The sequence below is a fragment of the Mandrillus leucophaeus genome, unplaced genomic scaffold (assembly GCF_000951045.1).
Source record: "Mandrillus leucophaeus isolate KB7577 unplaced genomic scaffold, Mleu.le_1.0 Scaffold259, whole genome shotgun sequence".
NCBI classification, from domain to species: Eukaryota; Metazoa; Chordata; class Mammalia; order Primates; family Cercopithecidae; genus Mandrillus; species Mandrillus leucophaeus.
In genome coordinates this window covers 3,065,850-3,084,776 of record NW_012102687.1, presented here as the reverse complement: position 1 = coordinate 3,084,776, position 18,927 = coordinate 3,065,850, and the positions used below count along the sequence as shown (strand labels likewise).

At 36.4% G+C, this 18,927-nt stretch overlaps 1 protein-coding gene across 2 annotated transcripts in view; it reads left to right on the top strand.

Moving 5' to 3' along the window:
• Positions 1-239: 239 nt before the first annotated feature.
• NAF1 (nuclear assembly factor 1 ribonucleoprotein) overlaps positions 240-18,927 on the top strand; it is a 38,683-nt gene continuing 19,995 nt past the window's right edge. For both annotated transcript variants that reach the window (XM_011983980.1, XM_011983979.1), the window contains exons 1-3: positions 240-1,019; positions 2,990-3,164; positions 16,841-16,934. In XM_011983980.1, the coding sequence (XP_011839370.1) occupies positions 631-1,019; positions 2,990-3,164; positions 16,841-16,934 (658 nt within the window). In that variant the 5' untranslated portion in view covers positions 240-630. The remainder of the gene's footprint in view (positions 1,020-2,989; positions 3,165-16,840; positions 16,935-18,927) is intronic.

Genomic DNA, 18,927 nt, shown 5'->3' with positions numbered 1-18,927 from the left:
ACCTCCCCAGCCCTGATTTTTTCTTTTCTTTTCTTTTTTTTTTTTTTTTTTTTTTTTTGAGACGGAGTCTCGCTCTGTTGCCAGGCTGGAGTGCAGTGGCGCGGTCTTGGCTCACTGCAACCTCCGCCCGCTGGGTTCAAGCGATTCTCCTGCCTCACCCTCCCAAGTAGCTGGGATTACAGGCACGCGCCACCATGCCCAGTTAATTTTTGTATTTTTAGTAGAGATAGGGTTTGACCACATTGGCCAGGTTGGTCTGTGAACTCCTGACCTTATGATCCGCCCGCCTCGGCCTCCCAAAGTGCTGGGATTACAGGCGTCAGTCACCACTCCGCACCTCCTAGTCCCGATTTTCAAAGGTATGACGCATGTGTCCGGTTCCCGGGGAAGGCCGTCGAGCCGTCGCGCCGTCGCGCCACATACGTCACACGCTATTCGGAAAGCGTTGCTGCGTAAACGGCGGGGGCGGGTCTTTTGGCTCCTCCGCGTGTAGTTACCTGAGAAACGCGGGAAGTTGGGGCCACGGACTGTTGCTCCGGTTGCCTAAGTAGTTTTATTATTTCTGGAGAGAGCCGTAAGCTTGTGTGGGGTCTCAAATCCTGAGGCCGACTCGGTTTCTGGCGCGGTGTGATGGAGGTAGTGGAGGCCGCCGTCGCTCAGCTGGAAACTCTGAAATTCAATGGCACCGATTTCGGAGTTGGCGAAGGTCCGGCGGCGACGTCTTCGGGCTCTGCCCCTGCGCCAGGGACACAGCCGCCGCTACAGTCGTTTGAGGGGTCCCCGGACACTGGGCAGACCGTGGAGGTTAAGACTGCCGGTGAGCAGCCTCTGCAGGCCGTTCTGAACGCAGTAGCGGCCGGGACCCCAGCGTCGCAGCCGCAGCCACAGCCGCAGCCGCCGCCGCCAGCTGAATCGCCGGCCTGCGGAGGCTGGGTCACCTCTCCAGGAGCCAAGGAGCCTGCGCGGGCCCCGAACTCCTTGGAGACCTCGGACTCGGATTCGGATTCGGACTCGGACAGGTCGGGTGCCTAAGGGACCCGGAGCTGTGGGGAGAGGTCTTGTATGACGGGCGGGGTGGCCGGGGCCTAGGAGCCTAGAGGTTGCCCGTGTGGGCCCTGGAGGGTGGGCAGGTTGCTGGTGCTCCGGGCTCATGTGTTGAAGTATTGGCTGCGACTGCCCTTTCTTTATTCGCTGCCTCTCACAGCAGGTCGCGTTGTGAATCTGAACTTAGTACTCACTTCTTTCCTAAATTTGGTAGCCTGAAGAGTTCTATGTATAGATCGTATCATTTTTAGTTAGACTTTAGAAAACCCGAGGATCTCAGGTTGTTTCCGTAACTACTCAGTTCAGGCTGTACTTTTGTGGTTATAATTGAGTTTTGTGTCAGATCTGATTTTTTTTTTTTTCCCCATTACGTGTAGGCTTTATTTTTTGAACCACATACATTGAGGATCAGGAAAAGGAATATTTTGTGTGTTTCAGAGCTGGCTCTTGACGATTACGTTAATTTGTAGAATCGTTGTAGGGAACACGTGTTTATGAAAGTAGCTAAACAGTGTTATTTAGTAGTATTTTATGCTTCTTACGTTTTGCGAGAGCTTTTCCCCCCTACCCCCACTTCTGTCTTTTAAATACGAAACCTCTGGGCTGGAGAGGACTCCAGCATGTGGGGTGTTACTCAACAACACTGAACATTGTCTACAAATAGTTGAGTGTGTTGAGTGAGTGGGATACTGAACAGGTTAACAAGATAGACACGTGTTGAGGAGGTGAGTAGTTTAGTTTTTAGGGAAGTCGTCAGCAGAGTGGGAGTGAAGAAGGCATGAAGGTAGGAGAGGGTATGAAATGGACTGGGAGGGGGAAGTAACAACTGTAGACAAGGTTGGATTTCTTGGCAGTGCTAAGATTGCGGTATAATCATCTTGTGGGATTTCAGAGCTCATTGTACTAGCAAAGAAAAGTAAATGGTAGATAATTTGGGGATACGTTTTGAAAGCAGAAGGGATATGGCTTCATAATAGGCCAACTTAGTGTCAGGATACTGCTTCTGACTCTTTGTGGGTGATGGCAGAGGATACCAAATATTTGAAGAAGTCAAAAGGGTTACAACTTTTTGTCAGTTAACAGCAGTGGAATCAAATGGAAACTGACGGGGAGAAGCAGGTTTCGTTAGTATAATGCACTTTTTCTTGTTTTAACTTGCTGTGAGTGTGAGTGTATAGGCCGTTCGTACAAAGGTGGCCAATATGCCGTCAGAGATTGGACATGAAGTTTAGAGACGTCATAGCCTAAAATTTAGGCGTTAATGTCACATGGATGATGATTGAAATCATTAACATGTACGGGATTATCCATGAAAGTAGTACAGAAAGAAGAGAAAGTGAGGATGGAACCCTTAAAAATAATATATAAAAAGGCTTGAAGTGAGGAGCCAACAAACAAAATTTAAACTGAGACAGTGGTTGCTGTTAACGATAATTTCTGTGGAAGATAAGGACCAAATGAGTTTTCAGAAAGTAGAACGGTCTACATACTTTAGTAACTGAGGATTTCCCAAGTTGTCTGTAGACTGAGAAGAAACTCAAGCGATCTGGCAATTAAGCGATCTGGTTATTGGTGTCTAAGAGAGGTGCCATGCCCAGAATTCCCTTATTTTAGTGATTTGTCACATGCTTGCTTATACTCACGTGTATGATATGTGAGACTATTGTAATAAGAGGAACTGGGTTATAGCAGAGGTTTGAAAATGTAAACTAAAGACTACTTTCCCAATACCATATCAGCTTTGAAGTGCTAGCTTTTGAATTAGAACAGCAGTAGTAAACATGTAGTAAAGTTGATATGTTTTAATTGAATAATCTTATTTTAATATTGTTAGAATAAGCAATAATAAACATGTATTAAAGTTGATATTTTTTAATTGAATAATCTTATTTTAATACATAATAATACTGGACTTTTTTTTTTTTAACTGTTTTCTTCTCTACAGTGAAACAGATTCAGATAGTTCAAGCTCATCGTCTTCCTCCTCCTCTTCCTCATCGTCATCTTCTTCCTCTTGTGTATCACTTCCTCCAGTGCTGTCAGATGGAGATGATGACTTACAAGTTGAGAAGGAAAATAAGAATTTTCCTCTTAAAACAAAAGATGAATTACTTCTTAATGTAAGTACTTAGATGTATTAAGTTTAGTTGACATGTTTTAAAACATATTCTGGTACCGATATTGATCTAATTTTGCCTGTATCTGCTCCATAAATTTGAAGTTCATTCTCAGCCTAACCGGCATGCTTTTCGCATGCCTTGGCTTTCTTATATAAAAGAGTAGTGATCTGTATAATTTCTTAGGTTACCTCTAACTCTGCTGACATTTGATAATTTTTCCGATTGTGGCTCAACTTCAGCTTTGAACTTTATATTTCTTACATTTCCTAGAAAAAGATATTTCTTATGTCGATTTGCTTTCTGGTGGTTTTTTTTTTTTTTTAGGGTCTGCAAGTCAGAAAATTTTGCTCAATAGCAATTGAAATTTTCTTTTTAATTGACTGCATTTAGAGAAGTAGAAGGTGAAATTCGAAGGGTTGAGCTTGTTAGGATTCCTATTGAAGTTTTTGGAGTGTTTTTATTATTACAGTTGGAGAAAACTTGTTAATTGTAGAATGGTTGTTTATTGGCACTTGATAGGTTTGGTTTGCAAAGTTAACTCTTGCAAGGTCATTTCCTCTTACGCTGTAAACATCCTTAGGAGGATGATGTTAGTCTGATTGAAACCTATAACCCAGGAGGAGAGTCTTCTCAGAATTTCAGAATATAGGCTATATTACCTCTTTTTTTTCCACCTCTGCCTATACTTTTAATTATTAATGCTTTAAAAATATTTAATGGTCACTAATCATAATTCTTATATAACATTTACATTGATGAGATAGTTTAATGCAAGATTTGAAAAAATAAAGCCTACAGGCATTCAGGAACCTTTTTCATGAATGGATTCTACCAGTCTTAATTATTTCTCTTTTTCTCTACTGATAACAAGAAATTCTTATCTCGCTTATGCTTTATACATTGAAAATCTTTGGATTTGTATGCAGCTTCATCAGTGGCTCATATTTTCGTGCTACAGATACGTTAATATTTCTTAGTGGTCTTTGTACACAAAGGCTACCAACATAAATATTTTCTGAAAGTAGGAGACTTGTTTCGTCGTTTTTGCTTGTCTCTTGATCACCTGTCTACATAAGTTCCTTTTAGACTATAATAACCAACAAAGAAAAGACCACAGTACTTCTGTAAATGCATACATATCGTTGTCTTATCTTACTAGATTTGGAATTCTTACCTTGGGAATTTCTTCAAATTTAATGCAAAGTCTTAGCGTCTTTGTTTAGGTGTTTTTTCTGAACAGAATGTCCCTGTTTTCATCAGGAAATCACAAAGGATTTGTGGCCACAGGGAGTCTAGGAACAAGTTCTTTGAGGACTGAGTTCATATGTGATCCTTGTAACTCCCATAGTACCCAGTGGAGTGCTTTACAGATAATGAGTTCTCAGGCCAAAGTAATTTATGATTATAGAATGAGTGTGAGGCATTTTATATTTATTAATTCTTTAAGAAATTATTATAGCACACCTGCCATTTGCCAGGTGCTGTAAACAAGACCAATCCAGTTTCTGCTCTTGTAGTGTCTAATGGAGGGACACAGACAGTAAATAAAGTGGAGACAAACAAATTTAATTGCTAAAAGTGCTATTGAATTGTGTGAGTGTATGTTTGCCTCAAAAGACAAAATTCCATTTGAATGTTGTTAGATTTTCCAACTTGGAATGATGGGTTGGTCTGTTCCTTTCTGAGACCATTTCAATGGATCTTTGGGAATGATGGAAGAGGGAATTGTAGTCTTTATTTGGGAAACTTATTAGAAGTCCTTCAGACCACTGTGCTACTAGAGATAGGTAGAGGAATTGATGAGTTTCCCAGTCTGCACTAAATCTCTGGCTTATAGGTCTGAAAGAAGATATAAGGACTTCTTCAGGGTTTCAAATCTTAAGTTTGGGGGAGAAGAATGGCTTTGTCCTGAGTACAAAAGATAGTGTATAGTTACAGGTATGTAGTGTTTTAAGAGTCTGCCTCTTTCTCAGGGCTGGCATTTTGACCACTGACAGACTCTTGCATGAAAGTCATGGAGATGACTTTTGCTGGCCTATGCTCTGTTACACAGCCTTGAACAGATCATTGAGGCTAGTGGAATGGATTTTCAGATTGCTTGGCTGTGAGTCACGTAGTCACTCCTGTTTGTGTAGGCGAGTGTGTAGGAGAGAGTGAGGAGAGCATGTGTAGGAAAATGAACACTTGAAAGCACGTGGGCTAGTGCGAGAGGGTGGCAGTCTGTAAGAGCTAGTTGACAGAAAGGGAGTGTGAATGTGTATGTATTGTGAGGAGGGTGGGATGTTGGGTGTAATATCAGCCCCTGTATAAACCACATGGAATGGTTTATCTTTCACAGGAAAGGGAGCTTATATCCATTCCAAAAGGGGATGCTGGACAGACAGTAATAATGGGTTATACTCTATGGAGGGCAATGGAAATACTTGGAAATGGTTATCATGTATAATTTATGTTGGACTCATTGTTATGAAGAACAGAGACTCATATTACCTCAGGAGAACTGGAGGTTTATTAGAAAGCAGCTGGGAACGAAGGCCGCTATGAAGGCTAGTCACACTGTTTCTTTTACATGCCTCTAAATAGTCTCACAGTTATCTGTCATTTTATTCTTTCATTATTGACTGGCTTCCTCTGTTTATCTGTAGTTTTTTTTGTCGGGGGAGGGGATGGGAGGACGGACAGAGTTTTGCTCTTGTCACCCAGGCTGGAGCCCAGTGGCTGATCTCGACTCACTGTAACCTTCACCTCCCGGGCTCAAGCGATTCTCCTGCCTCAGCCTCCCAATTAACTGGAATTACAAGCGCCTACCACCACGTCCGGCTAATTTTTGTATTTTTAGTAGAGAGAGGGTTTCACCATGTTGGCCAGACTTGTCTTGAGCTCCTGACCTCAGGTGATCCACCCACCTTGGCCTCCCAAAGTGCTGGGATTTCAGACGTGAGCCACTGTGCCTGGCCAGATTTATCTTTTTAATTCTAGCTTATACATGGATTTCAGTATCTCTGGCTCAAAAAATGACGTCTTTTGCTTTCAGTGTCCCATGAACTGGCTATTAGTGTTGTGTTTCCTTGCTTACTTTTGGGACAATTCTGTTATTTAACTTAGTTTTTTTTTTTTTTTTTTTTTTTAAATGACAATCCATTCTTTCCGGGAAGTGTCTCCTCTCCACAACTAGTACTAGCTGGTGTGGTATGTGCCATTTTGTTCAGGCCTCCTGATATGTCACTTAGACTTTTAGGCAGCGGAGGTTGTGTATCTTAGCTAGATGCAGCGTCAAGCTCTATGTGGGCTATTAATTTAACTATCTAACAAAATTCTGAAGAAAATTAATGAACTTTTCCGCTAAAAGGTATACACAAATTAAAATGTGCCAAATAGTTAAAACCAATTTTAGAATTTGTGCTGGACCTTCAGGGATCTGGACATAGACATGCCCAATTTAGCCCAATTTAACCCAATTTTACGTCCAACCACTTTCTAAAGTGTTTTCTAACAGTTTCCTGTTGTCACTTAGGCATGCGTAGCTTAATTTTTACCTCCATTTAGTCTGTGCCTCAAGCAGGAATGTCACCTCTCTGGATCTATCCCTTTAAATCTTTGCATTGTGGGTTGTTCGATCTCTGTGATCTAACTATGTACAATGCAGATCTTTAGGTATATGAGAACTACAGTGAAGTAACTTTATGATTGTTCTTAAACCTTAGAAAGATGTAAGTTTTAAAATAGGTCATAACCAAACCTTGCCATCCCAAGATGTGGTTATAACCCAGTTTTTCTTTTTTTAATGTGAAGGTGTGGTAAGAGGGGAAGAGAGTAAAAGAGGAATTAGTGAGCTATAGTGGCAGTGAAAAAGGAGAGTCTTAAGTGGCTCACTTCATGTCGCAAATAATAAGTTTAACTAGATAAAATTATTCTTTTAAACATAAATAATTCTTTAATGCTCAGAAGGTTTATATATAACCTACACAGTCACTGTAAGCAGCATACATACTACAGCTTTGGAACTACATTGAGCTGCATAGGATATATTTAGTGTTTTGATGAATTGGAAAATTGAGGTTCTTTTTAAACAATTTTCTCAGCAGTTTATGCCCTGAACTCTTCATTCAAATGTATCAAGTGTAATTGAAAATGTAGGGTCATAAAAACATTTGGGATTATAATTTTTAAAGTCTTAAACAGAAATGAGTTTTATAAATTAGTGCCCATTGTTTTCTGAAAACCTGAAAATCTTCACATAACATTTTAAAATTATAAGCACAATGTTTATGGAGATAAGAAATGGATAATACTTCAATAGGGATAATAATGTGTATTTAGGCATATAATGTAGCATGACCAAGATAAAAAATTAATACTTCTTGGCAATTTTGGGGGAAATTTAGCTGTCATGCTTTGGTGACTGCTTATTTCATAAAATAAGTACATTTAGTAGTTAGGTTGAGTACACTCTACTCTCCTGATTGTGGCAGTGTGGACACATTCTAAAATGTCCTAACATGAGTGTATGGAAATATCTGGACCACCTCAAGCAGTTAGAAGTTGCAGTAGAATATTTCATGCCTGTTTGATCTCCCATCATATATGAAATTGTATTGCATCTTGGTCTACACTTAGTAATTATCAATTGAATATATTGTTTTCAAGACCTAACTTGGTTTATAAGTTTTGTCCTGAATGCAGGCCTCTTTTAACTTAGGCTTTTATTACTATATGTATATTTTGAACTATTAAATTCTATTTTAGAATGCACTTTGGTAGCACTTATTAACATTCTTCCCAAAGTGCTTGTTATTTAAGCAATGGTTTATATACTTAAAGGAGATCATTTTTCATTAATATTCAATAGTGTTCTTCAAAAATAATTAATTGGTTTTTTAAATTAAAGTTTTATATTTTACAGAATATTTCAGTAAAGCTTATGTGAGGCATGAATGATTCCATAAACATTAAATAAATACTGTCTCATTCAGTAGAGTATCCATTTATGTCCTGTGTATATACATATATAATTATCACACAAGAAGCTTTCAATTTTTTAGATTCCCCCATTCCTCAGTAGTTTCTAATAAGTGAATTCTACTGATTGCTTTAGAAGATAAAGACAAATGTCTGTTCAAGAACAATGAAGCTAGAGAGTGAGCATACACACTTTAGCTGAAAGTAAAACAACACCAGGGAGTTAATGGCTGAATGTCAGATGAATGGTGTACTGCACATAAGAAGTGATAGGATTGAGTGGAAGGGGAGATAATAAGGATTTCTGAAAAATTTGGGCTAATACTCTGTGGCATTTTACAATTATTTGGCAGTCCTTTTATCTTCGTGATATATAAAATCAGTGTCTTAAAGTTGATGAACTATGGACTCAATTAACATATAAGATAGGCTTAGAGTTATATTCATCGTTGGAGGTTTTTTCCTTGTTGAGATGGATTATAGTTTTATATTTAAACAAATTAAATTTTGAAGATATTCTTACGAATTTTGTTTCTCTTAACAGTAATTTTAGAGAAAAACATGATAATAATGTATTTGTTTAAAAAAGAAATATCTCAAGACACTGCAAAGAAATGTTGACCCTCATTTCTTAATTGACTTGTCTGCATCTTAAGTTTAGTGTCATACATAATAGGGTAATTAATGAGGGGACTAATGCTTACTGGTGATAAATAGCTGAGTTTCATGGAAACTTGTAAAATTACTTCCCCTGAATAAGTTAATGAATTAGACTACATGTTAAGTATGGTCATAGTTGACACAGAGTTTACAGACCTAATCCATTTTTTTTCCAATATGTTTTACCAGCTATAGAGAAAAAAAAATTCAGTCATGGCTCTCAGTACTCCAGTGATTGGATCCTACTTTCCAACCATATCTGAAAAGTGAAGGCTCACCTAATAGCATCAGGTAATTGGCTGCCACGTGCATGTCCTGTGTTGGGTAATATGAGAAAAGTGATTAGATAATTTCATTCCACCTTCCTCGCTTTTCTCAATTCTCCCCAAACTGACACCAAAAAGGTTTAGTTTTCATTTGGAATGTTTGATTCCTTCTCCCACCAACCTCTGCTGTCCTTTTCCCATATTTGTGAGTGAAAATCCTACTGAAGCTTCCTTATATAATTTTGCTTTAGAAAGTCATCAATTTACTGATACTGTTTTTTGCTCAATAAGCCTTCACAAATGCTAGAAAGGTCAAGAGTGTTGTAAATTATAAATGTTACCTTCTCAGAGGGCCATTTTTGACATATTAGCTCCTTCCATTTTTGCATTGGAAGTTCTAGGCACCCATTTTTTGAATGGTGTGTCTGTAACTTCATTTTTAATAGGATGGATTTTTAATGTTATGTGGTACTCTTTTGAATATTTTGCTTAACTGAGTAACCTTATAGACCATACAGATGTTAGAAAATTAAAATATAATAATCTTACAACATAGACAATAATTGCTCTTTCATGGATATTCCAGAAGTGTGGTTAGGATCTTGCATGTCTTTAATGCCATCATTATGAATATCTGTTATCACAGAAGCACAGTAATTGTTTCGTTCGAATCTAGTCTATAATTTCTGTATTAATGTGTTATCTTTTTGATTCCATGCAGTTGGACATTTAAATTGTTGTTAACCATTTGTATAACTGTTTCGAACTTTTGTTCAGTTTCCTTACTATTTGTAGGTAAGAAAAATGAAACCAGAAAGAGACTTGTCTGAAGTCATATTAGTGGGGAGAAGCAGGTTCTGAACTAGTAATAGATACATTCCAAACTGCTGTGTTTTTAGTATTTGTGGAGACCTGCATAGCAACATTGGAATCTGGTCATTTGGACTTTCTCATTATTTAGTTTCTGAATAATAATCATGTAGCATATTTTCTCAAAGTGAAGGATGAATGAATCATCTAATGTAAGATTTTTAAAATTGCTTTTGCTTGGATTATATTGCCTCTCAGTAAAGCCTTTGACTTGGAACTGTGTAGTGTATAGGAAATAAATGGTCGAGCTTCTTTAGTATGTTGAATTTTAGTAGTTCATTTCCCAAATGCTGTGATGTTTGGGGATGTTTATTTCCATGCAGGCTTTTCATTTGCTAATGATGTGAATGAAATAGTTTTTTCCTTTCCTTTCCTACTCTTTGTTATGTATAGAAGTATTGAATAAATGGGTCCAGAAAAACTTTTTCCTGTTCTTTGATTTTTTGTTAGTAAACATTTATAATAATTTTATTTGTATGATAAAATAATTACTTCTAATCGCAGATAATGTACATCCAGAACAGGTTTTTAGTTGCATTTTAATTTTGGGAAACAATAAAATTTAAATATAGATTTATCACACATCTTCATTTCCCAAGTAGAGTATTCAGATTATCATTAAGACTTCATTAGTAGTATGGTGCATGCTGTTAAAATGTGGTCTTAAAATTATACCTGTGTTAATGGCCAGAAATACATTGATATTATTAATACCTGGGAATGTGTTTTGTAATGGAGGGCTTTTTTGATATGTGAGAATGTAAAGCAGTGCTGTGTGATAGAGCTACAGTGTTGGGGATGTCTATATTGTGCTGTCTTACTTGAAATGTGGCTAGTGTGACTGAAGAGACTGAGTTTTAAATTTTATTTAATCTTAATTAAATTTAAATTTTTATCTAATATTGTGTAAATAAAATAAAAAGTCTTTCCTATCTACTCATCATTCTTCTAACAAGGGTTGTGGGGTATCCAGGCTGATACTTTAATCTTTCTAATCTGCAGTAAATCGCCTTGTCTTTTATTTTTAGTACCCTTGGTTGTTGCTTATGGGTGATGAAGAAGGTCTTTCTATCCCAGGCCTCTCCTATCACCTCTACTTTCAATTTTTTCAGTTTACTTGCATGCATTTTACATCTGATTGTTTATACCTTTTGTGCACTGCCAGAATGGTCCCACAGTATGTTTTCTGGCCATATTTTCCCCTTTATTGGAGTGTGTCTGTGTTTCTCTTCTGTGTCACACATATACACGCTTCCCTGAAATGTGGAAAAGCAAAGTGATTGATTTTTATTTCCTTAAAGGAGATTTTGTATCTGAGGAGATTTATTCATTATCATAGGAGGGGCAGCAGCTGTGTTATCAGGGAGCCAAATGTTAATCTAATAATTGTAATAATGTTTGCTGCTGCAACCCAGAGGTACCTATGCATCAATCCTAGGCAGTTAAGCTTCCTTGGAAGCCTGGCTTTTAAATTTTATTTTTGAGAAGATTAGGTTCAAGCCTTTTTCATTCTTTGAGGATTCTATATCGGGTTATATTTTCATTATCTGATTTCTGCTCAGACTAAGACTGACTTTTGAGATTTTTGTTAAGCTTGGACTGAAGAGGTAGGCTAGTTCATTTAATAGATATATATTAATACTAAATACCTACTATGTGCTAACCATCTTTTTGGGTGCTATAGCAATGAACAAGACTGGGTCCTCGTTATGATTGGGACTAAAAAGGTCCTAGTTATGGTTGGATTTATTGTGTAGTTAGAGAAATAGACATTAAGTAAATACAGAAATGTTGGACGACAATATGTTTAGAAAAAAGCAAAGCAGCAGGATAGTTGATAAAGAATGACTAGGCTTGGTAGTGATACAGTAGATTAAATTTGCTAGTTGAGAAAGAGATGGTGACATTTGGCATTCATAGATCAAGACAAAAATCTTTACTTTACCTTGTCTGATATGGCTGCCAAAGGAAATTGCTTTTTATACCTTGCAGGAATCTATCCCCTTCGAACCTTTTAAAGTTCTCTCTGAACCCGCCAGACATTTTCATGGAAAGCACATCTCTTGGGTGCCTTCTTGGTGGCGTTTGGATTATTTTTTCCTCTTTGTCCTCCTCTCTCTCTCTTTTTTTTTGAGAGTCTTTCACTCTGTCACCCAGGCTGGAGTGCAGTGATGCGATCTCGGTTCACTGCAACCTCCACCTCCCAGGTTCAAGTGATTCTCCTGCCTCAGCCTCCCAAGTAGCTGGTATTACAGGTGCCTGCCACCATGCCCGACTAATTTTTGTATTTTTAGTAGAGATGGGGTTTCACCATATTGGCCAGGCTGGTCTCTGACTCCTGACCTCAGGATCCGCCTGCCTCGGCCTCCCAAAGTGCTGGGATTACAGGCGTGAGCCACCGTGCCCAGCCTGTCCTCCTCACTTAGCGTGCTCATTTAAAAGAAACAAATAGATCTGTTTTCCCTTAATTCAGACCTCCAAATATGTGCCTTTCTCAAAATTAATATATACTGCTTCATTTAACTGGACTTTCAAAGGCAGACTCTATAACAGGCTCTTAACCTGGAATTGTACAAGGATGGTTTCACTTATCTCTTACATATTTTGTATATACTATTTAGTTTTTATATACCTTTTATGTTTTGTGGAGTATTTGGGGTGAGACTTCATGTGCATCACTTTTATAGGTAGATTTGTTACTGTCAAGAGGCAACTTAATGCCATCATTGGCCTTTTTAGGAATGCCCATGAAACTGTACATTCCTATATTACAGAGTACTAGGATCACTGAACTGGTATTGGAAATATGGTGGTGATTTCAGATAACAGTGTCTGTGTCTGTTTTCCCCGAAGTTTGGTTCTACACAGAATCAGAGAACCTTCACCTTTGTGGGCAAAACTTTTCATTCTTCTAGTACATAGGTTGGAAACATGGAACAGCAACAGGAACTAAGAGGGCCTGCCAGACTCTGTTTTTGACCAAAGTTGTGAGTCCTTGACTGACTACAAATAATCTGGCTTTATATATTTTCGCTTATCTTCCTCATACTGGATGTCTTCTGGTACTCTTGAAAGCAGAACATCAGGACTTCATCAGACCCTGTAGACTGAACTGCTCAACTTATAGAAAATTACATTATAATGATCTCAAAATGACGAAAGAATATTTGATGAAACTCAATACTTATTTCTGATTTTAAAAATTTCATTAAAATTGGAATAGATGGATACTTTCTTAACCCATTAAAAAGAAATTCCGATAAAAATGCATCATTATGCTTAGGATTTGGAACATTCCTGTTAGCGATGTCCACTGTCATCACAATTGTTTCATATTTGAGATTCTGGAATTGTCAACCAGTATCATCTGAAAAATGAAAGCTGTGTTGTACTAATATTGAAAAGAAGGACAACTTATTCTTTGAAAATATGGTTGTATAATAAATATACAAGAAAATTACTAAAAGTAAATTTCACCATGATGCTTTCTTATGTAGCAATACCCTATAAAGGGTCTATTTGTAATAGTAATAAAATATGTTAAATAGGAATTTATAATAGCGAGTAATATATAAAATAGCTTGGAATGAGCCTAAGCACTTATATAGGACCCTTTATGAAGGCAACTATAACTAAGTGTGATCTCAATCAGTACCAATAACACTAATATGAAATAGTTCTGAAATGTAGCGAGATAAACATGTGAGAACAGTTAAAAAAATTCCAAGGGGAAAAATATTTATGGAGTGGGTAAAGGAGTCAGCTCAGCTCATCATCTCAAATACTGAATTGCTTTATGAAAACAATTGTTAAAATAGTTTAGTACTGACACTGAACTAGATCAGAGAAATTGAATGGAGATTCAGTAAAAAACCCAAATATGTAAGTGTATTTAGTATATGTTAAAGTTTGTTTTTCAAATCAGTGAGAGAAAAGATGGATTATTCTACAGCATGTCAGGATAACTGGCTAGTAGTTTGGATGAAGATAAAGCCAATCACTGCTGCACTTTTATACAAGAATAAAATTGTGAATGGACCAAACATGCAAATATTAAAAAAATGAAACTAGAGTAATAAAGAAAACAATAGTGAATTTTAAGTGATTTTGGGATACAGAGGACCTTTCTAAATGTGACACAAGTTTCAAAAGCCAAATATATATATACATACTTGACTACATAAAAATTAAAATGCCAAAGGTTGACTAAACAACTGAAATAGTTTAAGTTCTTTAGCTACCAAACATGCTGTGGGGTAAGGGAGTAGATATTTGCTACATATTTGATAAAAGACAAATGTCCTTGAACATCCAAAGGTTTTTTTTTTTTTTTAATGAATTAATAAAAAGGTAAGCCCCTCATAAGTATGTAAAGTTATACAAGAAACAATTCATAACACACATTAAAATGGCCAGGATACATGCAAGGATGTTCACTCTTCCTTATGAAGAAATTCAAATTAAAGCAAGATACTATTTTATATTCGTAAGACTGGCAAAGATTTAAAATTTACTTACTAGTAATGGCAAGGGTGTGGGGAAATCTCTCATACATTGTGGAAATGTGAATTGATGTGACTTTTTAAGAAGAAATTTAGCAGTAACTGTCAAAATTTTAAATATGCATATGTTTTAGTCTTATCAGGACCACTCAAAATAATCTATCACAGGGGTTACACAAAGATATATGTAACAGAATGTTGTATCACTTGTGTGTAGTGGCAAAAGTTTTAAAAGGGCAGATATATGTTGTGTCAAGCGGCTAGTGTATTATAGTACCACTGATACAGTGGAATATCCTAAGTGTTTAAGTAAAATTAGATATGTGTTTTTGTTTGGTATAGAAAGATGTGCAGGGTATGATCGGTAAAAAGGATACCTTGTATTAAAATATGGATATTTTATTTAAGTAAAAAATATTTTGAAGTTAGAATTCAAGTTTATATTTGCATTGTAAATGTATTTGAAAGATACATGTTAACATTCGCTATCTATGGGGCTTGGCACTGGGTGGTTGAAAGGAATAAAGTAGGGGGATTTTTGCTTTTTACTTTGTATCCTTCCATACTGCTTGAGTTTTTCCTTTTGTAAAAATAGGAACATGTTTTACTTTTATACTTTAAACAAACAACAAAAGCAAAACAGTATCAGTTTAGATTTATATCAAAGCATAAATATTATATTGCATGGGCCTTTATTCCTCATAATAGAAAATACAAAACCAGGGGCCTTTCATGCTGGTTAAATAGCACTTATTTATTTGAGAATATTTAACCAGTAGGCTTTATCCCAATCCAAAAGTACTGAAATTTCTTATAACATGGCCAGGCAATGGGACAGATTTTATCACTGTACTTCTGGATTAGCAAATGACATTTGCCACTTACAAGAGGAGCAACTCCCAGAACCAGAGTCAATGTGAAACTCCTCTCACAATTGTCCTCTGAAATATCATTAAAGTCCTCTTCTCTGCAATCCCCCAAAATTATAGTTATCCAGTCTTATATTTAACAAGGTGTGAGATTTCTTTAGCTAAGAACTTCTGTAAAAAGGCTATTTAATGTCACAGTTTGTTCTAACAACTAAACTCCCTTCTCCATTCTGATATACACTTGAACCACTTTCAAACCATAGTCTTCCCAAGATAAGGCTTTCCTTGTTTAATATGATGAAAGGGCAAGTGGTTATTCTCTCTTTAAAAGTACTCATAAGAATTCTGATGGATAAAACAAAATAATTTCCTCTAACACCAGGCAGACTAACCATATAAAGGCACGTTGCTGACTTCCTTCTGCATCAGTTGGTTGAGACCCGTAGTGTTGCTATCCATAAGTAATCCTTTATCAGAAAATAGCATATCCCAGAAACAAAATGTATTTTACATGTCTGCTTATCAACTTTGGTTGAATGATTTTAACAACCTAGTTAAAGTTTCCGTAGGGTAATATGATTACTCAAGATGCATTCATCTGCAGTATACTTCGTGTTATGTAGGTTTTCACATCTTTTCCAGCATTTCTCGAAAAGTTATCCTTCTCCCAGTTGAACTCCTAAAATGCCATTGGGTAGGGTCTTTGCACTTCAAGCCATCTTGAGGAAAAGCTTCCTTCTGAGAGTTATATCATTTGGCAAGGGTCAAGAACAGAAAGCTGTGTTTTTAATCTAAAGGCTAAGGTCGGATTTATTCTTAGATTTCTCTTCAGATTCATCTGTACTTCAATATCTAGTTTCCATAGCAACTGAGATGCAGTTTGCAGCTGGGTAAGAAAAGAGAAATCTTTAGGTGTAAAGAAACTTACTTTTTAAACCTGGATAGAGAAGGTATCAGGCAACACCTTCATAGTTTTTATAGGCTAAAGCCTGCATTCTTTTTTCAGGACTTCAATATTTCACTCATAGGTGTCATTTCCTTTTTCCTGAAGAGGCCATTCAACTCTTTTTGACACAGTCCCAGAAAAGATTGCTGCTTCTGTGTTCTATTTAATCACAGTCAAACTAATTAATTAACCAATTTAACAAGACAGCTAAAAGAACTTCTGTGGAGAAATTATAGTTACCAGTAGAATTGTTTCTTTTCAAATGGAATGTCTCCGGCTGATAATAGCCTTTTTTACAGGAAGTAGGTAGTCTCTTGTTCAAGTGTGACTGAAGAATCTAGAATAGTACTTATGTCTATTCTTAATCTAACTGAATTTGGGGTGTATACTTGAGACCTGTTGAGTCACTTAGGTCGAAAAATGTTGGAGGGAGGGAAGTGCTATTACAAGTCTTTGCAACCACTAAAAGGATAACATTAAAGAGATGCTCTAAGCACACATTTTCAGAGACGTGTAGCACTTTAAATGGAAAATTTATTTCTTTTAAGTTGTTGAAGCTGGAGGAAGTTTAATGTTTTGTTTTGTTTTGTTTTTTTAATTATAGGAACTGCCTTCTGTTGAAGAACTCACTATTATTCTGCCTGAAGATATTGAGTTAAAGCCTCTTGGGATGGTTTCAAGTATTATCGAACAACTAGGTATGTTAAGAATTTTATTAATAAAAATTATATCCAAACACGCACTAATAATTGAATCAGTGACTTTTATGACTAGTAAATTTTAGACATACGTAATTAACACTTTATAGTCATTAAGTTTGAAGAGATAAAATTCAGTTTTCCTATACTAAAATTATATGTAAATACAGTTTCCTTTTAGAAATTTAAATGTCTGCTTTTACTGACATACTTCTTCCAGAATTTCCTTTGATTTGGTTTATTAGTTTTCTAACGTTACTATACCAAATTACTGCAGACCTAACAACAGCACAATTTTGTCATACAGTTCTCATGTGGGTCTCAGTGGGCTTAAAATTAAAAGTGTTAACAGGGCTGAGTTATTTTCTGTAGGTACTAGGGGAGAATCTTATTTCCTCGCTCTTTCTAGGTTCTAGAGCCTGCCCACATTCCTTGACTTCTGGCTCTCTTTCTTCATCCTGAAGGCCAGTAATGTAACATCTGCCTCTGAGCCTTCTTCCATTATCTCACCTCATTCTAACCATACGTGGAAAGGTTCTCTGCTTTTAAAGACTTTTTAGATTGAGTTTACCTGCATAATCCAGGATAATCTCCCCTATCTCATGGTCCTTAACTTTAATCACATCTACAAAGGTTCTTAAAAATGTAATGTATTTACAGATTTGGGTATTAGAGTGTGGATATCTCTGGGGGAGCACCTTTGATTTTGTCTTAAAAACACATGAGAAAGTTTTGTGATTTAATACTGTTATTGGCATGAAATATGAAGCTGCTGAGTTATAAGAGAACAGATTCTTGTTAATGCAGATACTGTTAACTCATAGTAGGATATGCCGGAGAACAGAACTCAGTACTGACAAAGTAATAGGATTTTGGAACTGTGAAGAGGACCTAGATTGCCCACCAGCCTCCATAGGACCTAAGGAAACAGAAAAATTCAAGTCAGTTGCTCTTAGGACCAGTTGTACAGTGAGTCAGTGATAGAAATTGGACTTTTTCTTTTGACTTTTTTCTAACAGTGTCTATATTGATATTTTAAAAAATTAATACTTACATGATTTTGTATTTTTTTAGTTTATTAATTAAAATGTAGATTAAAATGAACCTTCTTTTCAAAAATAATAATTAAAATTCCATGATTCTGGAATCATTACATTTACTAGTTTTAGAGTTATCTTATGGTATTTAATAATATGTATAGATAAACAGGCTACTAATTTCTTGATTAGTATGATTTAAACATTTATTAGACTTGATGTATACAGAAAAATTTTAGGTCATAATGTTGATTCTCAAAAAAAAAATGTAAACTCTATGACATACATGGAATAATGCATGTCATTTTTGCATTTTTAACAATACTATTTTGACTAACATAGACTAAAAAAATTATCAACCTAATGGGAATAAAGAGTAAGTGGGTCAAAATCAGTACATACTACTGTTGCAGGTTTAACTCAAAACATGTTGCCCCTTGATCTGTTGCTTATGTGTATATTTGGAATTTGAAAGTACTAACTGTTTTTTTAATAGAGATGAGGTCTTGCTATGTTGCCCAGGCTGGTCTCAAACTCTGGGCTCAAGCCACCCTTCCTCATCAGCCTCCCAAAGTACCTTCAGTACTTCATATCTGTCTGTAAATTGGTTTACTACTGGTTATTCCCTCAGTGGACATGGTATTATCTATGTAATAAAACAAAGTGTTCTTACTTGTGGCTCTGATTTTCTGAAAATTTATTGAGAGTGTGTTTGTGTGTGTGTGTGTTTTCTCTTTGTTATGGTAGATCAGTTCTTTAACACTTGTGTCATTTAAAAGAACTGGAGATTTGGAGATTATGCTTTTGCTTTTTGAGGAGGGAATTTTTGTGTAATGATAAAAATTACTGTGAGCTCTAGCACTTTTACTTCTTTTCATAGGAAGATGCTTTTGTGAAGCCTTTTATTAACATTTTCGTATACCATTAACTAAACAGTGCTTCTTAGAAAAGAATTT